This window comes from Plodia interpunctella, chromosome 25, assembly GCF_027563975.2.
Source record: "Plodia interpunctella isolate USDA-ARS_2022_Savannah chromosome 25, ilPloInte3.2, whole genome shotgun sequence".
Classification (NCBI taxonomy): Eukaryota; Metazoa; Arthropoda; class Insecta; order Lepidoptera; family Pyralidae; genus Plodia; species Plodia interpunctella.
The window spans coordinates 4,091,949-4,116,361 of NC_071318.1; the positions used below are offsets into that span (position 1 = coordinate 4,091,949).

Consider the following 24,413-nt stretch of genomic DNA (forward strand, 5'->3'; position numbering starts at 1 on the left):
TGATGATTCATCAATCAGAGTCTAGGTTTCATGACGATGTTTGAGTCGGAAACAAGTTGCGTTCGTATTAAATAGAATTCTTTGTTACTCTTCATACTTTATCAAATCAAAATCTTTATTTTTTTTTTAACCTTTGAATATCCAGCGTCACAAACAGTCTTCTTAACATTGCATACTTAAAGTGTTAAGGACAAAGAATACCTTTCATCCTAGAAATAATTTCAGTGTGGAATTCACGGCAAAAGTTAGTTGTATTATAACATACATCTATTCGAACAAGAAAAAAACATTAGGAACGTACACGTGAAACGAAATGCGAACAATATATTGCGTGAGCTCACACGAGATACTCATCAGGTACTATAATAGAAAAACGGTACCTAATGGTTTCCAATGAGTGTAGAAATTTTATTTTTTTTATTTACCAGAAAACAGCATAGAAGCACGGTGATACGAAATTTACGATTTATTTATTAGCATAACAAGTAGAAGACATTATACGGTCGTGGTCGATCGCGGTAATGGATGTCTGTTGTTTGTAACTATTTAAGAAATTACTAGGTACATTAATATAAAATTTGACGTGAAAATTGCCTCTCAAGTTCAGAGATAATATAAGAAAATTACAAATGTTCTTATATCTGTGATCAAATTTTGTATTTGTGAATAAATTATTTGATGATCAAAACTTTCTCATCTAATACTTAAAGTACCTAATCTTTAGATCGTATTCGATGGAACATCACTTTGGTTTTTTTTTTGTAGACGTTGTTAATCGTCAGCATTCCGCTCAGTCCCGACATTTTGACATCTATGTTACGTCCCTTAAGTCAATATGCCATATATTTTTGCCATATCAAAGCTATTTTGTGATTATCAAGGGTAAGAATTGAAAAATTAAATTTATAAAAATAGGCCTACTTTCACGCCGTCAGTCGTGGACGGCTTAAAAGTACGGCCAACCAATTTTTATCATGCAATCGAGCTATATGTCTTTGGATTCCATTCCAAAGGTATGTGTGACCCCTCTTGAATTATATTTCCTCCGTGCTTCGGACGGCACGTTAAGGCTATGGTCCCAGCTGTATCTACAGATGTTGAAGCTTAATCCGCATTGGACTCACGTGGTGGGTGATGGCCCATACTATGAAACTCAGTGTATTCTCTGTGTAGCGTATACTGAGATGGAACTTTTTGTATTACTGTAACAAAGACACCTATATCTATGTTGTTTACCTTTACTTTTTCTAATTTATTCGTTAAGGGTTGTACCGAACACAATATTTTTATCAATTTCTTTTAAAAAGAGGCAAATTTTAAAAATCTTCCTCGGACTTATTACGCTTCCCTAGATAAAGAACTGCATTCAAAAGTATTGCAATTTTATATTGGACACAGTTGCCACATACCACTAAACGGAAAACGGTGGCCATTAAATTCCGTTTAGTAAATTGTGACTACATATTGTACGATAGAAAACTATTTTTTTTTTCAATTCAAATTCAATTCAAATCGTTTATCAGTTCATTCATATTGTACATCAGATCAGTTCATTCATATTGTACATCAGTTCTCTTAGCTAGCTAACACTGTTTACATAATAGGTACAATATGAACCCTGTCTGTATTACTTTTTAATTAACTTTCTGACTCGGTATTCTCCGAGCGGAAGTATTAAGTCCTTTATATAGCATAGCACAATTTGTCCGCTAGATTTATAAAATTTGCTTGTATTTAAAAGAAATTAATAAAAATATGATGGTAACCCTAGTGTGCGCTCGGTACATACTTAAGGTCGTAAAATATTTTTCTTTACGATATGCCCACGGGAGCAATTATATAACTAATTAATTACCGGAATAATTCCCACACCGAAACCCCCTGTCTCTCCAATGAATAATATAATCTTTCAGTAACATCTGAACAGAAACTAGATCACTCAGAAATTATAATAATAGCTCTACAGAGGCACCCGAGTAATAAACTATGAAGTATCTGCACTCTGAGAGTAATTTCTTGGCTATCCGATTGTAAGGAAATATATATATATGCAAATGTATATAAATATAAGGTGAGTGGTCCCTTGGAATAGAACTATTCTGTATCCTGTAGATGTCTTAGGCGGTGAAGCAGCCTTGACGGCTAATAGGCAACGATAGCATTCCCACGGGGTTGACGTCAGATCCCACTAACATTATAAATGCGAAAGACAAACTTTCGCATTTATAATGTTAGTGGGATCTGAGCACGTGTTCCGATTATTATGAAATTTGGTACATGGGTAGAATATAACCTGGAATAACACATAGGGTACTTTTTATCCAGGAATTCCCACGGGAGCGAAACCCTGGGGCGCACCTAGTATATTTTTAATAAATTTGAATAAATTTTGTACTTGCTCGAAATTTTACTGCACCAGTGATTTTTTCGCTATAATTGTCGTTTTCAAAATATATAGAAACAAATGATACAACATATAACCACACAACATATAAATAAATAAGTACCTTCTCTCTCTCATCTGTGCGTTTTCCCCGTTTCTTCCTTAGCCGTTGAGCGTCGGAGATCAGGCTCCGCTTTCCTACTTTTCCGTCTGTACTCCGCACTATACAAATTACAAGGATAATACTAAATTTCACTACCAAGAGATACCATTCAATACTTAATTAGTATTTCCCGTACACACATGCACAGACAGACTCGCTAATCTAACTTAGATTGCTTCCAGTCATACATATTGTATGTGGTAATGTATGATCACTGGGCAGTGATATCTTGAGATCCCCGTGGTAGCAATAAATAATTAATTTCTAGGCATTTACATTATGGTATGTGAGCCTTTTTCATTCTGTCTGCTTAGTAATTCAGCAGTTTAGGTCGCTCGTATTAAGACTCAAAAATCGTAATATTATGAATATATATTATTTTTATTGATTGATTCTCAGAACAGAATTGAACTTTTTTTATGTATTCTATCGTCTATTTAAGATACAAGCATTTTGAAAAAACTTTGTCCACATTACGTAATGGTCCTCATAAGCAAAGTGTGGTCCCGCCACTGCATATCCTACTAGGCGACTAAAGGACATATAACATTGACAGCTGATAGGCAAGAGGGTTGACGTCAGCAAGGCGGCTGGTTGTAAAATCACAGTCGAATCTTTAAAATGTTGTGGTGTGAGTAATATTCTATATAAATTTATCCAAGATCAATGGCTAAAAAGAAGAATATTTATGACAATTAATGTATATCGACGTCGTATTATACAATCAGTTTTGGTTCGTATCAATAGCTTTCTCATCTAGAGTAATCAAAACTACGTCTAGGTTCCGAGGTGCTCTCCAGATATAAAGCCAAGTATATGTTTAAGGCGTTTTAACTCTCTGCACACTAGCGCCACCTCACGATTTTATTGATTACTTTTATTCCTTAGCGAAAATTTAAAAATTTACAAATTATGCCACTGTACATAAATAATTTTTGTATTGTAGTTTTATTTAATACAATGTGGTCACAGTGACTAAAAGGAATTTAGTGGCCACGTGTTTTTGATTTAGTCAACTGTAATCAAGTACATTATTAAAAAAAAATATCTAGTGTGGTATAATCTGTTAAAATATGTTTTTAATTTTCGAGAAGAAACAAAAGAAATTGATAAAAATGTGAGGTGGCGGAGTGTGCAGGGCATAATCGCTTTAATAAAAGTCCGTAATTGAGCATAGCTTGATGATTTTCAACTTTTTACACTCGAAAATCAGTGATGTGGTTAAAGTTTGTATGAAACCACACCCGATCCATATTTGCATCCATCGGATCTAAATTAAACAGCTTACAATGAATATAAAGGAGGTAAAAGCGAATTCGTTCACGGTTCTTAATTAAGTTAGGGTGAGTTGCACCAATTAACTTTGACGTTGACTTTAACGTGCGCACCGCTGTCGTTTAAACAAAATGGTGTGGTTTGCAATTTTTTCCGCACGTTAAAGTTTACGCTAATGTTTACTGGTGCAACCCACTTACTTGGTTGAGGTTTGCCATACGAAAACTAGTCGAGATCTAAATCAAACACTTCTGTGTATACAGATCCTTACCAACAAGCAATCCAACTTAGATTAGTCTGTCTGTTTGTACTCGTCGGTAATTACTCAGAAAACATCCTGGAAAAGTACGTTCCGTTTTAGTGGAACCCTATTTGCCGTGACGTCATTATATGTTTTTAGAATTAATAGATAAAAAAAGGTGAACTGAAGAAGATACCGCCGATATGACTACCGCTCCGGATGGTACTTGGTTCAAAGGCTATCAATTGCTATCCAACGAGGAAACGCAGCTAGCGTTATGGGTACTTTTGAACCGGGTACAATTCGGGGTGGCATTTTTGATTAACTTTGCAATTATTTATGTTTTATTTTGTTTTATTATTCGTATTTTTAATAAATGAATCAGTACTGAAGAAGTGCAGTTACTTTTCCGTCAATAATCACACGTGAGTGATCCGTATTTTCACTAATATAATGCCTTATATGGCATTAAGTTCACCTGTTGATAATTTTTATGGTGTGCAATGAAGTTGAAATAAATAATAAGGATACAGTGAAGTTTGTTTTGCCTTCTTTTTCAAGAATTTTATCGATAGAAAATATGTTACCTAATGCGGAAGAGGTACAAAAGGGAAATATATCAAAATAATATAGGTATACATTTTCAACCTTACTGTCCTATCAGGAAATCGAGACCGTTGTATTTACATCACGGCAAGACAATTCTATATTATTCACGTGTACGTACAATTCGGGGTGGAACAAAGAACCCTGACGTCAAGGATCTGTCTGTGTGCCACCCTGTACTGTACGTCACTACCTGTAGTTGCGTCTACGAATCGACGTCCCACCGTGCTAACTGGTTAGTTAACTAAATTAGTAATAAAACAGTTGTTTAGGATAAACTGTGTATAGATAACCAGAATTTGTCTCATCACAGATTGTAGCCAAATTAAGTTACTTACCACACAGCCACTTCACGTATTACAGAGAAACTTGAACGAAGTAATACCACAGTCTTTTCTCACTGGCCATATATCTACTTTACTTATAGTCATAGAGAAATGAGAACGAATTAACACTATCACGTTATAATTTTAAAGGAACACAACCGCACAGCACGACGCCAGATCTAAAACTGAGCCATTCAATGTTTGTTTTATAGCCTACACACAGATGAGCTGAAAAAAGGTGACTTTTTACGAGTCATTTTGCTGACAAGTACAATTTTATAATACGAGCTAATTTTCCAATAAGTAGCCAAAATTATAATAAATTAATCACTCCGTCATGTATTTAGGTATGTAAAATATTATATTTATAACAGTGATGAAATAGAAAAAAAAGTTAATTATCACTTGAGTCTTGAAATTGAAATCTAGAAGCACTGCAGTGTTGCCAAGTCAAGATATTTTTACCAGATAAACAAAAAATAAACACTTTATACTCTCTCTCGCTCAACCAAAATGTTGTAACAAAAACCTCAGATCACCAGACTTCGTCTCACTTTTCAAAACGAAGCCAATTTAGTGTTTTCAAACCAAAAGATATTGATCCCAAGAGCAATTAAGCCAAAAACGGCTTCGGGTGGGTTGCACCGCCAACTTTGACGTTAACTTTAACGTGCGCAGAAAAAAGCAACGTACGCCATTTTGTCTAAACGTCAGCGGCATGCCAGTTAAAATCAACGTCAATTTTTGACGGTTCAACTTACTCTAACTGTACTAATTAACATTGTAGATTTATTTAATTAAAATTATGCCTACCTCTCTTATTTGGGCAAACCATAATTTATGATACAAATTCTTAGCTTAAAATTTATTTATAAAGAAATTGGTAGGTAAATAATATTTTATTACTTATGTACATACTATTGCTTTAACAAGAAGATACTTTTTAAAGTAGCTTAAGGTTGACGAGGAAAGGGCTGGATTACTGTCCTCAAAGAGTTCCTCAAACTTTGGCGCATTCGGTTTACATTGCTGATCTTTCATTGCGGTAAACAAAAGCACTCATACTATCAAAATGACACAATAACAATTATGTAAGTAGTTATTTTTTATTGAGTACACGTATACGTCAGAGGTACTGAACATTTCATAAAATCAATGAATAAAATGTGCAACAAAATATATTCCAACATAAGCAGACTTGTTATAATTTAAAATTAAGAAATTAAATAATAATTAAATAAAAGACGCGAAAATCTTCACAAACATAATTAGTCCCTCGAAGAGAGGCATGTATGTCCATATGGTCCTGACATAAATATACACGATGATAATATGAAGACATGTCTTCAAAATTTACGTATTATTTACAACAGATTTTTCATCACTGCCCATATTTAAACAAAATAAGCATCAATAGTAAATCTGCGTACGTTTTTCAAATCCTCAATAAAACTGTTACTACTGTCGTCTCCTTGAACACTATTGGCACATATGCATACTTTCTTTACGTTATCCGGTGTTGGGGAACTCGATTGAAAACCAGTCATAAATGGGCAGGTCTGAAATAAAAAAAAATGTTTTAATAATTCATTAATTTGCCTTTAAAACTTATTACGTTAATTGACTATTAAAATGTTCAGTACCCCCCTCCCATTCACACATTTTTATTGGTAGTAAAAAAATTGTAATTGTAAATTATTATTATTTCTTATCTCTGAAGTAACAATAAAGTTTCTATGCCATTTAGAAGTTTAACTATCATATTTTTTCCTCGAGTTAAAGTCACACTACTTAAAAGTCACATACATTAAAGTCACATACATTAAAATTAAAGTCACACTACATTAAAATCACAATACTATAACCTACTTATCAAATTAAAAGTTTAAAATCCACTTATAGCGTATGTTGGCGTCTTATTGGTATTCACAAAATATGATTCGCCGAATCGATACGCGAAGAAGAAGAATTAAGGCACTTAGGTAGGTATACAAATTTTATCATTTTATGAATTTAAAAAAGCGAATGCAGGTTTTGATAAAATAAAATATCTACTAATAAAATACACATAGACTTTAAAAAAATAAATATTATTGTGTGGAAAATAACATCGAAACCTCTGGCTGGTAATTCAGCAAGTGCTAACATTTTTAAGCTGAGAAAAATTAAACTGTATCTACCAACAAAAATAATCTATAAATAAACTCCAAATTACTGATAGAAATTGTACCTAAATTTACTTAATAAAATAACCAAAACATTAACGTGTCAAAAATAAATTTATTTTTTATATTTTTCACAAAAACAACATACTTCTTTGTTGCAGGGTGGTGAAGGAGACCTGGACTCCGGCGATCTGGTCCTCATTGTGGACTTATCCGATCTCTGAGTTTGAAATGCAGGCTTTGTATTCATGACCATCTATAACACTAAACTCTATTAGAAGACTGACCGAGCGTGCTAAGTGATAGTTATCTGTAGTTAAATTGGACGTTGCTTTTAATATTCTTTATCTTCTAGGGAGGAACCACATCCACCCAGGTGGAACCAATCTATTGACTCCCGTTGAAAAAAAAAATCAAATCATTCAGAAATTAGACATTCACACTTTCATGTCATATTCTAAATTAAATAATATTTACCAAAGCCACAAGCTTCTATTATTCTGGAACGTCCACTGCTGAGAAGAAATGTCGAAAGAAATTTAAACAGTGTTTATCCCTATCATGCCAGAAGGGCTTACAATTTTAAAAACATACATACTCTTCTCGGGCAAACTGGCAGGTGTTGTTTTGATCTCAGACATGTTTTTTGCATAAACGGCGCAGGAGGTTCGTAAGGAGTTGTTTCCGTTTCAACTGTGCTTGTGTAAGACTGTAAATAAAACTTGTATATTTTTTTTGTCATGAAAAAGACATCATATATATATGTTAGAATGAGAAAAACAATTATGTAAAATGACAATAAAAACTCAAATAAAATTTTTACACAGATTTACTTTATCACGCTTATGCCTTATCCTTATTACATCCTTACATAATATAAAAAGAAGTCCCCCTGTCGCGTCTGTCTTTCTGTTTGTACGCGATAAACTTAATAATTATAGGACGGATTTTTTTATTTATTATATCTCTTCGCGTGTCATTCAATGAGAAGCTTGGAGACAGCGAAACATTTGTATCCCTTAATCGCCTCGTACAACATTTACGGGGGAATACCGAGTGGACCTAATCTAGGACGGAAACACGCACCTTATTCCTTATTTTTTATTTCATTTATTTCTGGTATTCTGCACAACTTAGAAAGTTAACAAAGACAATGCCACAAATACATTCGGAGTAATTTTTGAAGTGAAAACTTTTTTAGCGGCGTTGTGCACTTTTTGTGATGGGTAAAAAATATATACACTCTCACTATAAACTCGCTTCAGGACACATGACGATCGAATATTCGTAAGACGACAAAAATGCACAACGTTTATATTCAAGTTTTCACTTCTGTCGGCACTGCCGGAGTGCAACCCGTTTTTGTTTAAACCAAAACTTCTTACTTTTTTGGAGAATTCTGGCGATGAAGTTTTTGACTTGGAACGCATATCAGAGACTGGTGTGCTCTCTCTATTTGTGCAAGTGCAAATTGTCTGTAATATAAATGTATATTTAGTGTAATTCTTATCACACTTATTAAAATTAAGCTAACTATTAATTATAATATATATGTAATGGATATAAATCACAAATTATAATATTAACTTTTAATGTGCCAATAAAATAAAATAATATTTATACTTTAATTATACTTATTATGATGAAAATAGTACCTGACCATGACCTACTCAACCCCAATCCTAGTTATATTATAAATACGAAACTTTATCAGTGTGTAGTATATTTGTTTCTCAATCACGCAAAATGTACTTAGAGGATTTGGATGAAATTTGGTACACGTGTATCTTGAAAAATTATGTAGTGTCGCAGTTTGTGGGTAAAGGCAAGTGACCAAATGGACGAATTTCTATGCGATAGACCGACCAGGTGCAGCCGGTACCTGCTGGAGACCATCAACTAAGACTTCAAACTTCTTAAAGAGTTGTACTCTAATCGTTAGAGTATTCACCAGACCTCTCTATCCACCTCTCGGCCTTAATTTTAAGACGCTTTCAGTTTGCTCGCATAACTCAGGGAAGTGAGCATCCAAGTGGGCAGCACGAGCATGTAAATAGGTTACTCGCGCATCACTGCTTATGTCACTGCCGCTGCCCGGCGCACACAGAAGTGGTGTAATGAAAACCCAATTACATTTTTAGAACTTTATGAAATTGAGCAGGTAATATAATGCATTATGGCAAATTAGACATATTATGGCATTATAAAGGCATTATGTCTGCTCATATGAGCAGACATAATGCTGTCGAACCAGAAACCTCGACGAGATCGAACTCTGTCATTTTTGCAAGTTGATAAATAAAGAAGTTAGAGAGAGAATAAGAATATGAAGACTGAGTGTAAATGCTCACTCGCGTCGTTATTGCCGCAAAAGTATTTAGGAAAATATTTCCGGCAGCGGCAGGAGAAGTGGCAGCGGCTGAGTGTAAATGTGGGGATAGGCCTCTAGCAGTCTTCTTTTTCACTTTCAATTTCCAATACTTCAAAACTTCTCAAACCGTCAAAGTTAGTATTATTTAAATAATCTTACTTTTCTTGGACATATTGGTGTCGGTGGTTTAGACCTAGGACATCTGCTCAGCCGGGGGGTGGGTGGTTCAGATGGTGGGGTCTCTTCTATATTAGTGTAGGTGCCCGCCTGAAAGCAATCGTTTTATTAAGTAACTCATAGTACAAACTATCGCTGGTTGACTGGAAGAGATCCCATCATGGGTTAAGTCCGCCATTCTGTATGCATCTTCTTGTTATATATTTACGTTTAACCTGTGTTCACTGTACAATGAATATATTATAAAGATACAGTCCAAAGCGGAAAATAAATTAAGTTTCCAAGTTACAAACAAACCAATCATCTTAAAATTTTGCACACTTGTATTCAAGAATATGAAAGAAGAACTGTCCCTGTGGGAAAAACGCGGGCGTAGTCGCGGCCAAAATGCAATATCGAAAACATTTAATGTGTAGTTAGTTTAAGTGATTACCTCTTTAGTAGCTGGTGTTGGAGGCCTGGCTTGATGCCCAGTGGCAGCGGGGCGAAAATTTTGCGTTTGTTGTGGAAATGGATATACCTAAAAAAGACGGTATTATTTTTACAGTCTACAGAACATAAATCTATACTAAATTATTGCAAATTCGCCACAATGGGTAAAGCATTATATACATGCGAAACCTTAAACATATAACGGGAATGTGATATGAATGTAAAGACATCAACACAGACTTTAAAAAACTTTTCTTAGCTGTAGCTTAAATTGAAATTCACCAAAATATGTTCACTGTTTCGATAGTATTCTAGTATATTAATATAGTAGGGAACAAATGTCTGGCTATGCCGCTCCCGCCTGGCCCTGGCAGAAAGGACAAACCCAAGAAGCGCTGGCTTGATGTCGTCAAGGATTATAAGCGTGACAATGGTCTGACAACTAGGGATGCTGACGACCACACGGTCGTCGTCTACACAGACGCAAAAATAACGGACATCAGGTTACGACGCTCAATGGCTGATAAACAACCAAGAAAACACTCAGATGAGAGAGAAAGGGATACATACATTAATTTGTGGTGTCGCCGGTGATGCAGACCTTGACCGATATCTCAAGATTGTCTTCTGTTGAGGAGGCGGGGTTTGGACAGGCGGTGGTGGCTGTTGGTTGGGATGTACTGGACATTCCCGATCCTGAAAAAAATATTTTTTACTTTATTTGAGTCTATTCGCTGCTTTGTACGTGCGTGAATGTTCAGTTTTTGCCAGTTTTGTGGGGTTTCGGAATATGCTCTGTTTGCGCTTTACAGTCGCCAAGGTATGAGGTATGTATCTACCGAATTTTGATTTGAACGCTAAAATTTGATACGCTCTGTAGTTTTGACTGTGTGTTGTTTTTTTATGTATGTTACACACGGAAGAGTTTTATTTATATCGATAATTACTTACACAGGGATAGATATAATCGATACTTTACTAGTTTCATGTGTCAAAATTATCTTGTTTGAAACATTTAGGAAAGAGAAATTAAACAAAGGCAAAATTTTATTATGTAAAGGGCACTTACATAAGTAACATGACTTTTATGATGAGGCAATCCTGTTTCTTCACAATCACAAAACTGAAAGTAAAAATGGTATCATTTTCTACTTTGGTATTGTATGCAAATGTTTGTCTTTAGCTTATATTTCTATAGCTTCAAAGTACCTAACTGCTTTGTGGTTTGGATCCCATAGAAATGTTAACTGTCATAAACTCGTTAAAGCTTATGTAGTGCAGAATTATTTTGAGAGATTTGTGAGGATGGTAGAAAATATTAATAGTTTCAGTAATAAACTAGTGAAATCTGATCCGACTTTTTTATATTAGAAAAAAAAATTATATATGGAGCTTGTATGTCAGTCTTATCTTGTGACGTCACAATTTTGGAGTCAAAAAACAAAACTAACGGTGAGTTGCACTGTCTAATTTGACGTTGACTTTAACCGGTGCGCCGCTGACGTTTAGACAAAATGGTGTAATTTAAGTTTTTCTGCACACGTTAAAGTTAACGTCAAAGTTGATGATGCAACCCACCCTAATAATATGCTTTGAAAAAAAGTAGCTTGTGTATGAACCGAGTTCTTTAACAGTATATATCAAATTTCATCAAAATCGGTACAGCGGTTTAGCCGTGAAAGTGGAACACACAGACAGATTTTCGCATTTATAATATTAGTATGAATACCCATGCCACATGAGTTTACATACCAATCTAACTCTTTGTAATATTTTATACACTATCTTCTTTTCTATACACAATTAAAAATTTAAAAAATAACAATATTGTTACGCGTAAGTAACTAGTCCTTCTTACCGGATTTTTTCTCTTACGTCTTCGTTTCAAACATTTCGGTCTTCTGTTAGTGCAAGGACATTGCCTGTTCAGTCGTCTATTCTCCGCTGTGTACTGGAGTTTGTATTTCAGGTTGGAAAGACATGAAGGCTTCTTCTCACAGGGCTCAACGCAGGAGCAGGTTGTGCCTTGGAAATAAGAAAGAGAACTTAAAAAGAATGGCAAACCACTCCATTAATAGGGCAAGAAAGTCATTGTGTGTTTCATTCCACGTAAAGACCACGACCCTCAGCCATGAGGAATACGATTACCTATGAAGAGGAGGTGTCCACTTCCACAAATTCATAAAATGTTGTGTATTATAAAGCCAAAAAATGTAATGAAAAAATAGGTATTTAGCCGTTTCAATAACAATTTGAACTTCTTAGTTTATTATTTCTATTACCTACTCAAATATTTTGAAATATTTTGTAAGTATATATATAAATAAATATATATTAGGACAAATCACACAGATTGAGCTAACCCCAAAGTAAGTTCAAGACTTGTGCTATGGGATACTAACTCAACGATACTATATTTTATAACAAATACATATATAGATAAACATCCAAGACCCGGGCCAATCAGAAAAAGATCATTTTCCATCATGACCCGACCGGGGATCGAACCCGGGACCTCTCGGTTCAGAGGCAAGCACTTTACCACTGCGCCACCGAGGTCGTCAAACATTAGTATAAATATATAAATAAATAAATATAAATTTATTATCGATATATCTAGCAGATTTTAAGTTAGACCTTCCACTGCGCCACCGAGGTCGTCAAATAAAGTAAAATTCGGTCATCCTTTTGATCTCAAAATGAATGGATGATCCCAATTATTATTCTGTTCACAGATACAAATACACGAGCAAACAAGTCAATATAGAAATCAAAATGCAAGCGTAAACTGTGTACTAAATAAAAAAAATTCTGAATAGTAACAAAAATGCTTACCCATAATCCATATTAAGAAAGGTTGACTGTAATCGAAGCCCTCTCGAATATCCGCAAAAAATGTTTCGACGAAATAAATAATTATATATTTTATGGCCTCATAAATATTACGGTGTCGTCGTTCCTCGTAAAAAGTGATATTTTATACGTTCACTCAAAAACACAGCTGATACCAACAGAAATAAGAGTGCAAAACAAAGTAAATACTTAACAAGTCCGAACCACTCCATGTTATGTTCTATTTAAATTTTGATTGGCAGTTCTTTAAAGTCACGACCAACATGAAAATCGTCGTCGCGTTTTATGCCAAACATTCATCTTTGTAATTCATTATTTTAAAATATACTTTATAAAATACAGTCCTCTACCGCGTCTCTCTGTCTATGTGTATGTATTTGTTCGCGATTAACTCAAAAGCTGCTGCACCGGTTTTCTTGCGGTTTTCACCGATAGCTAGTTAAGTATAAGTGGATGAGAACCACTCTCATAGCATTTCGACCGCTGCAGCCGCGCTGTCATAACAATCTGTAAATTTTCTTGATGGAGGAATAATTTCCAAAATCTATCTGTACTATTATAAAAGGTAAGCGTTTGTGGGTTTGTAGGTTTGAGGCGGGTAATATCCGAAACTATCGAACCGATTTCAAAGACTCTTTCACCATTAAAAAGGCATATATATTTTATCTCCAAAATCCCACGGGAGCGAAGACCCGGGCAACTAGTCGTTCATAAAATTGACATTACCACATTACAGATTAATTATTTTAAAGACAGATAGGAAAACTAATTCTTGTCTTTATTAAAATTTGGAAAATTGTAATGACAGCGCTGCGATAGCGGCCGAAACGCTCTAAGAACCACCAAGTACATATATAGTATATTATGTATGTAGTATTATAAAACTTTTCTGTTAACACACTCAGTCGGGTCGCATCTGAAAACCAGTGCACTCCTCTGTGTGAGCGTGAATGTGTACTGAGTTGGGCCTTTTTTGCTGCAACACAGATACACAGACATACCTATCACTGTAGTATATTGCTGTCTTGATTTGCTATTTAATTGTGTTATTATGTCTTGTGTTTCGTGTTGTTATCTCTATAAATAAACATGTTATTTATCCAAAACGCTCTGATTAGATGGAGAGATATTAATGATGAGTTCCGCCACTAAAAACAAATCAACAGTCGTGGTGAGACGGGAATCTGCAACTACGAACAACTCAAACAAGCAATTAAACTATACCAGAGGAGATTAATTATTTGTTTGCCCAACAAACTGAACGGGGCTGCAATATACTACGCGTTCTCACTTCACTTCGAACTCGATTATAAATGCGAAAGTCTGTCTGATTCATGGCTAAACCACTGAACCGATTTTGATGAATTTTGGTATGTGTATAGGTAAAGACCCCAATTCAAACATAGGTTTTTTTTTTTAACCCCCAAATGGATATAATGGAGGTGAAAGTGTGGATGAAAATCATGTCCGTTTCGCGTTCGCATAGAAACTCAAGCCGGGGAAGCCGCGGCAAAAACCTAGTAAGATTATACATAAGAAGTAGTAACATACGGTACATGAGATAAATCGTTGATGCCAAGTTTCAACTAAATATTAACATTTTAAGGGTGAGTTGCACCAATAGACCTGCGCGCCACTGACGTAGACAAAATGGCGTATTTAAATTTTTTTTCTCAGGTTACACTTAAACGTCAAATTTGACTGGTGCAACCCACTCAGGAGTAATCAATCTACAGTAACCAATAGAAAGTATTGGTTACTGTAGACGCTAGGATTCAAACCTGGTAACTTTCCACCTATATTATCGAGTATATTCTCCTTTATTATCGAGTATATTATTGAGTAGACTGATATATATTTTGTTATATAACTTCATTGTAAAAAAGGGGGGTGGAAAAGTATGTATGGCTAAATGTATTACCTTATATTTATTATTATAGGTATATAATAAAGTCTGTACACAGCACTACACTTGCTCAACACATGCTTTCAAGGTCATGATATTCGTTTTATGACTATCAACAGACAACGGTCGGCCAGTCTTAACCACTGGACCATCACCGCTTCTATAAAAGTAACAGTAAATGTTCAGCGAATCAAATCGAATCTATAGTACGGGAGCCAACGCCAAACTTTATATTATTGAAGTTGGCAAGTTGTCGTGGTCGAAAGTGTTCCGGCAACAATAGAAACTCAACATCTGCTGTACACTAAATTAAGATAACTTTTGTTTGTTGATTACGTAATCACGGAAATTTTAGCTGTTATTATTATGATCTGTTTTGAGTGATCACAAATTTTGGTATCTTTCGAGGGAACTAAACTCATTTACGGGAAGGTGAAATGTTGTAATTAATTTTAAAAAAATTAAATAATCTTAGATTTTCAGTCACAGTATCAAAGCGCAAACGTCAGAAAAATCTAAATTAGGTTTATAAAATGTCTAGATTATTTGTATTTTAGACAAAATAAAAACTTGAAAAAATGACCTAGTTCTTTTTGTGAAAGCACCGCACCACAAATAGAATAATGAGTTTACAGAACAGCATTTCGTTCTGGATATGTCATACAAAAATTGATTCTAATGTTTGTATGAAACTGTGCAAAAAGTGCACTATCCTTTTACCCTTTATGGCACTTTTATACTAAACTAGGCTTTGCCCGCGGAATCGCCTCCGTAATTTTTTCTGCGAAAGCGGAACAGACGTGATTGTCATAAAAAGTTTCACCTCCAATTAGACTTTGTCGTGAACGCTTGTGTCAAGTGACGTCATTACATCATCCTAAATTTAATAAAGGCTTTTGGATTTGAATTTGGTACTATACTTTCGCTACATCACTATTTTTATCATGCCGAGTCGACGTGAGTTATGAAAGCGCAAATTAGTCTTTAGAACCGGCTTGTTTGCTTAACTTTAAAACTTTAAGTAGTTTATTTAAATTTTAAAGTCGAAAGTACCTAGTTTACTTTAAAGTACCTATTTAAATAAAGTTTTAACGAAACCATATTCATTTAATTTTAGTAGTGTTTTAACATTTGAAGTAGGAAGGAAATCATTAAGAAAATGGTCATGCAAGAGCGTATAAACGACATAACAATATACAATACATTCACGTCTTTATTTCTTGCGGCGTAGACGCAGCCATGAGTTGCAAAACTCGAAGGCTGCGTGTAGCTGTACGGCTAGTTTATTGGCGGAATTGACATAAAACTGTGATGGATAGGAAAGGAAGTACGGAATAATTATGATATACACGAACAAAGTACGGTTCTCATGGTAACTTATTTATTTATTCACAATAAATAATTTTACTTATCGCGGCATAAGCTGCGGGCAATAGGTAGTCCTAAAAATATAAAACTCTTGAGGGAAAATAAGTTGACGTCAAAAGACAGCATAGCTTTATTGTCATCAGTGTTATAACCCGAAGTTTTCATATAAACCCGATGGGAACTACCATTTTGTTCGAGAATGCACTCGATTGGAAAATTGCTTGGCCGTCTCTTCGGGAATCTTTAAAACTATACTGAATAAGGCTGTGATATGATTTATGGACTTGCAAAACTTAATATGGGAAAAATGTGAAAAATAAAAATTTATTATCAGTTATTTCTGATCTTTATTTGTGTTAGTCACTTTTAATAATGAATTATATTATTATAGAATTATCTATAGAGAGAAAAATAGAAAAAATATTTGTAAAAAATATGAGTAAACACAAATTGGTATGAAAAGAAAAAGCTAACCCTACCCTTTATCAACTATGGTTATTATAACTTTACAGCAATATAAATAAAATAGATTTTTTTGAGAAATCACTTTCGCGGTCAATAAAAGTTTAAATTTGAAATGTAATAGTCTGAAATGATTAATATTAGATTTATTTTTAACAAATTCAACAATATGTACTTTGAAGATTTATTTACATGTTACGATTTGCGATCTTTGTTTGTTTGTAAAGATTTTTTAACACAAATAAAACACATACATAGCAAAAAGTAAGAATAAGAGACGCTTTGATGCGAGATTCAAAGTCAATTACATAAGATATTATTATAGATTATAGTACCTACCTATAAATATCTAGGTCTATTGGAAACTTTCAATCTAAAAATGTCATTTAGCCCAAGATCATACAATTTGCATGTTTGTAAACCCGCACAAAACTTGCAAAAGAAATGGGTTTTTTCCAAATCGCATGGGACCGAGCCAACGAACCAGCAAATTGGATTCGTCTGTTTAAATCGATGCCCTGATTCGAGAAGGTTATGCTGTGGATCCGATGGTAACGAGAAACTTGTAAGGGACAAGGTTAACATCAATACATATAAATAATAGGTAAATAAAGTTCGTGTTGCGATTTTTTCACATTTAGACAAACCTACTATTACTAATAAAATGCGATTGTTTGTGAGGAAGTATTGTGTATGTTGTTACTCTTTCAAGTAAAATCTCCTGGACGGATTATTATGAAATTTGGTTCACGGGTAGGATATAACCTGGAATATTACATTGGATACTTTTTATCTCGAAATTCCCTCCCAAGCAAAGTGCCATACCACAAGTATAAGACAAAATGTAAATGAGAACTACCTATAGTTCAGTTAGATTTAAAAACACATGTAACCATAATATCTCTTTATCTGAAACCTAGTCTGAAATCTTTTCATAACCTATGTCCCACTGCTAGGCAATAAATAAATATTAGGACAAATCACACAGATTGAGCTAGCCCCAAAGTAAGTTCGAGACTTGTGTTATGGGATACTAACTCAACGATACTATATTTTATAACAAATACATATATAGATAAACATCCAAGACCCGGGCCAATCAGAAAAAGATCATTTTCCATCATGACCCGACCGGGGATCGAACCCAGGACCTCTCGGTTCAGTGGCAAGAATCTTACCACTGCGCCACCGAGGTCGTCAATGGTCTCCCTCATCTAATTCCATACTCTTCCACCTACAGATGTACGAGCGTTATTGTTCTAATATCTGTGCTTCCACCCAACGCAACAACCAATATTAAATAAAAGTCATCCTTCTTCTTCTTATCATTGAAATTATTAAAATGATTATAATAGCCCTAGTATAAGATCACTTCATATCCGGGGATGTAACCACGAGAGATGAAAGTGATGATTTCAGTGCATATTGGAAATAAAACTACACGGTTTAAATTTGTAACTAACATTTATTTGATTTTGTCGAAATTTTATTTCTATTTGTAAATCAAAGATTCACTTAATTTATTTGACAAATAAAATTTAAACAATCAGTCTTTTCAAAGATAACTTTTTATGAAATTAGGAGGTTCAAATTTAAAACGTTATAATATTATACCATTTGATGATTTCATTCATAAAAAGTCGTTATAATTGAACAGAATTTCCATCGACATCGACAGTATATTAATCAAATTTACCTACAAAATGTAAGTCATTAAAAACACTATGTTATTATTTTGTAAAGAAAGTTTAAAATGGATGTGATTTTATTAATTTCGCTGCATAATTAACCACTTAATATTCACCACTTAACAGGAATAATTTGTCACAAATATAATTTAAAATTATTGTTTCTTTTTATTTTATAATTATCTTTGGCTTTTATCTGCCTTATGGCATTGAATTTAATTCAATATTTACTTTACTTTTACTGTTACAACTTACAAATGGATTTTTTTATTATATTTATCTAAAATATAAGATTTATAAATTTGGTAAGAAATTTGGTAAGACATTTTAAGATGAATTACATTATAATATTTATATATAAAACTGCTAAATTTTGTAATTTTGATTATGTCGCTTTTACAATATATATTATCAAAAATTACCTGATACAAAGAAATCCTATCTAGATAAACATTATTAATTTATGGAAAAAAAAGAAAAAGAAAGTATTAAATATTATTTATGGCACTATGAAAGTATCTATTTTATTCACCTTTTTACATATTATTATATCGACTGAAGATATTAAAAAAAATATATCTTACGCAAGTAATGAACACAACCATTAAAATCTTAATTATAAATCTTCCAGCTACCTATGATGTTGAATTCTGCAACCTTCTGAAACAAAAATTAGAGATTCATATTATAGCAAAATGACTAAGGGAGCGAGCCTCTGAGCCCATCTTGTTTAATTTTTTTTCTTAAACAAGCAAGAAGCCTGATTGTAAGCAAACACCACGGCCCCATGGACACCAGCAACCCGATACGGGTCTCCGATGCAATGACGACTTTTGAGAAAGTGATAGACTCTTTTCTTGAAGACCCTACATACTAGGGAACATCGCAGAGGTAAGTTTTCTGCATAATACGTCCACAACAGATCGACTATTTATTTAGTTTCAAAATAATTTCAAACTCCTTTACGTAGGGCAACCGTGGGCGTGGTGCGCGAGAAGGGAGAACCCTACCCCTCCAAATAAGCGTCAAGGGCTTAATTAAAATACATTTTGGGAAATAAAATCAACAATATCTAGTAGGATGTTCGCGTACAGCATGGCCTTCAAACGATGCATTTCATTAATCTGCGATATTGTGACTACCTCTGTACTAGTGTTGATAAGGTGTGAAATACTTACTTCTTGGTGCGCTCTTCAGTGTTGTGGTCCGTGACACGCAGTCACTCTCCTCCGACTCTGATCTCATTTGAAAACTTGTTTCTGAAATCAAGAAAAAAAAATCGTATCAGCGTTTCATGGCAAAGTATGGAAATGTTGATGTCTGGAAACCTAAACTAGGGTTACAGACTTAGTTATGTGTGTATACTATCGATTTAACTCAAACTATAAAGATCGAACAGATAAACAGACACTAGACAAATAAGCAGAGTACGAGTGATTTTATAAAGTATCCGTTTTCTCCTTGTGAGAAACTGTACTATAAAATCGCATTTATTTCATAAAACACCCCATTTTTACATACCCTACGTGGTATTATCACAGCCAACTGAACTACTAAAGTCTTTTAACTTTAAAATATATAATTTATTATGTTTTAAAATTTTGTGACAACCCTGACTGCGTTGTCGACGCTGGCAACTGTTTCGCCTTTAGCAAGGCCGTAACATTAACTGTATGAATCTCAGTGTGGTATTATTAGTACCTAATATTATACTATGCCTTAATATTCACGCAACCAGAAGCAATATAGACTTCACTTCTTCTTCATCTTGCTTCTTACCAAATTCCATTTTTAAAAATAATTAAATATTTCACAAAAACCTGCAATAACAACCCACCACTATCATATCTTGACTTGCTGTTCCCTGGGAGATGTAATCTACTCGGAACTTCTTGATTGTCAACATGTCCAAATGTTCTGAACCCGATAGCGAACTGCGCGTATGGACTTATTTCGTACAACTCTGAAAAGAATATATTAAAATTTCTTAAAAAAAAAAACAGTTTTGTGACGGTAATTTTTTCGGTAAAATTTTTCGTCAGTAAAGATTATTTGTAAAGATCTTTGACAATTTCCCATAGCTTATACAAGATAATTTTTTATTTCAAACTTTTAAACTTTTAAGATTTGAACAAATAAATACAGTGTATAGTATACGCATAGTTTATTCTGTAAGTAATCTTTTATTTGTTGAAAAAAAAATGCTTAAAGTTCAGACATAATCGTCGTTTTCGAACTGTACTTACTGCGTAGATTACAATATCCATAATATAATTTGTTTTATGCCATCTAAGTCCACAATAGCATATTTTTATCAGCAAATATTTATTGTCACATTTACCAAGTCACTCTCATCCTTACGTGTTAATGCATACGGATCTGTCATCACAGATCCGTCATCACAGATCCGTATGGATACACCTAGGGATGAGATGCCACAAAGGCCGGGGACAGCGGAAAAAAATGTATCTTAAAATTTTGAATATTCGGCGTTTACGACCGGCTGCCTGTCTATCGTCAACCCTCTTTGGGAATACTCACCATGTTTAGTATCGGCAGTCAAATGCACTGGAGTACTGTATACTCTGTTGTTGACATCAGTAGGAACACTTTGAGGGGTGTTCACTGTGACATTGCTCCTCTCTGATTTACATTCTGCTGTGAGAGAGTTCCTATATTCTGTTAGATGCTGGTGGCTGAAATATTAAATGAAACAAATTGATTTATGAGATGGTACTTGGATGAGGAATGAGGTATGAGACGTTTCACGCAGGGCCGTCGCAGCACGAAAGTATTATGAAATTTTGACATTTTTAATAATGATGTAAATTCGTCCTCTTAATTTTTAATATATGTATAAGACCTATATTTGTTAATTGACGTCCTTGGAGAAAAGACCGCGGTGAAGTTTGTTGCGCCGCTTCTTCTTCACCTGCGCTTTGGAAGTCTGCAGTAGACTTAGTTTAAGTAATTTTTTGACGTCAATAAGTGATGTATCGTCCTAAATTTAATAAAGAATTTGAATTATGTGTATCCTAATTCTAATCCTATCCTAACTTCCTAACTTTTCCGGTGAAGGAAAACATCGTGAGGAAACCTGCACACTGGTTGATTCCTATTAACTTGTGTGTGAAATGGAGAAGGCAATGGCAAACCACTCCATTAATAACGCCAAGAAAATTGTTGTGTGTGTTTCATTCCACGTAACAACCACGACCCTCAGCCATGAGGAATACGACTATGATGAAGAACTTCCTAACTTATAAATGCGAAAGTTAGTTCTTGTGTTTGTTTGTTTGCTACCACTTCACTCGCTTTATCTACTCATCTAATCTTCCTGAAAGTTTTGCGTACATGTAATGAAGTAGATAGTTTTGTATATATTTACAAAGTTCTTATTTTTTTTTGTTTTAATACAAAGTTTTGCATACCTATATGTAATTAAGTAGTATGGTGTCTGGTTGGTAAGTTCAAGTAAATTAAATTCAGAATCATTCAGCTAACCTCAATCAACATAACATTTTTCATGAATAACTTATTGCTAATAAACGATGAAAAGTGTACGGTGATATTAGAAAAAAAAAAGTCAATTTAAAAATAAAAAAGAAAAAGAAAATATTCAGCTTACGATTTGATTTTCATATTGGTAAAATATATACATCGATTTAAATTATGTATTCAGAATTAGAATTATAAAGCTGTAAATATACTTACTTATGCCTCTTAACAAGTATATAGACACAGGTCAGTGAACAGATAGTGAGCAGTATGGAACTGCAGATGATGACCAGCATGTTGAGGTCAAACATGTCAGACGGTGGCCCGATGGACTCTGGAAGTAAGAAATTCTGTTCTGTATAAAAATCTTCTGGAACATATTTATGTCTTACTATATGAGTCCTTCACGCCTTCGCTGTGATCTCATTGAGACTTGTAAGATTTTGATTGGCTATACGCCTTGACGTCAATAAGTGATGTATAATTTCGAATTTTGAATGGAAAGTACAACTTGTACAAATATCACTATATATACATAACATAAAACAATGTTGCCTTTTTTTTTAGAATTTTTATATGTTTGTTTGTGCATCACGCGAAAACTACTGAATGGAATTTGAAGCGGTTTTATAGCGGAAGGTCTAACTTAAAATCTGCTAGATATATCAATAATAAATTTATATTTATTTATTTATATATTTATACTAATGATTGACGACCTCGGTGGCGCAGTGGTAAAGTTCTTGTCGCTGAACCGAGAGGTCCCGGGTTCGATCCCCGGTCGGGTCATGATGGAAAATGATATTTTTCTGATTGGCCCGGGTCTTGGATGTTTATCTATATATGTATTAGTTATAAAACATAGTATCGTTGAGTTAGTATCCCATAACACAAGTCTCGAACTCACTTTGGGGCTGGCTCAATTTGTCCTAATATATTTATTTATTTATACAAACCTCCCAACACAGTGGTGGTAGCATAGTTGTACAAAGCTGTGCTGACTCCCGCCGCATTCTCAGCGGTCACTCTGATCTGATACCATTGAGACGGCAGTAGATTTGCGATCACGAAAGAATTCGGTTGGTTGAGTATTGGTGAGATGTAGTGGCTCCATTGCTGGTCGACTTGATGCTGGAAGTAAAAACCAATGTATTTAAAAAGTCAAAATCTTTATTAATTTAACTAGGATGAAATACGTCTCTCATTTTCTACTGCTGACTTTCAAAGCGCAAATCGGAAAGAAAATAAAAAATAGAACAAAAAATAAAGGAAAACAAAATTGTGGAACAAAGAAGAAAGATACAAGTATTTATTGGCTACGAGTAATTTCCAACTAGTCTAATCAGATCATGGAATTAATAGGTATTCCGTTAGTACTTACTAATTCCATGAATCAGATAGATTTTTCTTGGTTTTTCCAATATCAAAAACAAAAAAATATATATGGAGCTTGTATGACAGTGATATGCTATGACGTCACGATTTTATTATTTATTGAGGACAAAACATAGACAATTACGTAATTAATAAAACTAATCATGTGACATTTTATTTAATTGTGTTTGGTTATTTAAATATCTTTATATATATTTTACCCCATCAAGTAGCAAGTTTAGAAAGCTTACGTTTCTATTCTCAGCTTTCTTCCAAGCCTTACTCCCATATTCTCTGTAATCCACATCGAACCTAGAGATCTCACAACCGTTGTCGTCCCAGCCACTAAGCTGTATGTATATGTGGCTCGCGTTACTCCAAAACCATTCTGTACTGCTTGGAGATATGGGCACTGAAAATCAATCGATGTCATCATCAATATTATCTATACATTTAATAAAACAGCAAAAAATATATCTGTACATTTATTTAATTTAGAAAAAATAATTTAAAGCGGTGTAGAAATAGTAATAGAATAAGAATTTGAAATAAAAAAAGACTGTCTGTAGATATATCTGTTTGTTTGTACACGCTAATATCTGGACGTATTTTGATCTGGACACTCGAAGGTACATAATATATTTTGAGAATTAGAACACCTAATACTTGAAGTTATACAAAAATAGAACTTAAGCAAAAAATATTTAGCCTGATAAGCATCCAATCCAAACAGCTGAATGTAATTTTTCCAAACATAGTTAAGAACACTCTTGATTAAATTCTGATTTAAATAAAAGAAACTAGATCAAAATCGGTTCAGCCGTTTGGCTGCTACGAAACCACGGACAGACACACAGATACACGTACACGTTAAACTTACCCCCTCCTAAAGTAGAAGCATCAACATAAGTCGGCTGCGAGGCCCCAACACTGTTAGCCGCAGTTATCCTCACAGAGTATTTTGTCCCACATTTTAAACCCTGAAGAGTGTATTCTTGTACCCCCTGTAGTCTGTCTCTGTTACTCCAAGCACTTTGCCAAGATGAGCTAGCAGCTTCTTTCCATGTTATGTTGTAATCTGGAAGTTACAAATATATTTTTACAATCCAACTAGATGTTGCCCGT

The 24,413-nt window shown here is 34.1% G+C and overlaps 2 protein-coding genes across 2 annotated transcripts in view; both read right to left on the minus strand.

The window, feature by feature from the left end:
- Positions 1–6,081: 6,081 nt before the first annotated feature.
- On the minus strand, positions 6,082–13,234 carry LOC128680942 (uncharacterized). The gene is made up of 10 exons (XM_053764450.2): positions 12,975–13,234; positions 11,998–12,164; positions 11,209–11,262; positions 10,710–10,835; positions 10,141–10,227; positions 9,690–9,797; positions 8,545–8,634; positions 7,758–7,868; positions 7,308–7,415; positions 6,082–6,553 (listed from the first exon to the last, which is right to left on the minus strand). The coding sequence occupies exons 1-10, from the start codon at positions 12,976–12,978 to the stop codon at positions 6,389–6,391; spliced, it is 1,020 nt and encodes a 339-aa protein (XP_053620425.1). The 5' UTR covers positions 12,979–13,234; the 3' UTR covers positions 6,082–6,388.
- Positions 13,235–18,197: 4,963 nt separating this feature from the next.
- The window catches only part of LOC128680905 (cell adhesion molecule Dscam2-like), an 86,560-nt gene continuing 80,344 nt past the window's right edge, over positions 18,198–24,413 (minus strand). The window contains exons 29-36 of the mRNA XM_053764384.1: positions 24,169–24,366; positions 23,540–23,700; positions 22,871–23,045; positions 22,131–22,248; positions 20,958–21,112; positions 20,254–20,379; positions 19,595–19,675; positions 18,198–19,076 (exon numbers count right to left, since the gene is read on the minus strand). Coding sequence (XP_053620359.1) covers positions 19,048–19,076; positions 19,595–19,675; positions 20,254–20,379; positions 20,958–21,112; positions 22,131–22,248; positions 22,871–23,045; positions 23,540–23,700; positions 24,169–24,366 — 1,043 coding nt within the window. The 3' untranslated portion in view covers positions 18,198–19,047. The remainder of the gene's footprint in view (positions 19,077–19,594; positions 19,676–20,253; positions 20,380–20,957; positions 21,113–22,130; positions 22,249–22,870; positions 23,046–23,539; positions 23,701–24,168; positions 24,367–24,413) is intronic.

Coding starts and splice junctions, on each gene's coding strand:
- LOC128680942 (XM_053764450.2), bottom strand. Junction 11,263..11,997: donor GACGTAAGAGAAAAAATCCG/GTAAGAAGGACT, acceptor TTTTACTTTCAG/TTTTGTGATTGTGAAGAAAC. Junction 7,416..7,757: donor TGCCAGTTTGCCCGAGAAGA/GTATGTATGTTT, acceptor TTAGTGTTATAG/ATGGTCATGAATACAAAGCC.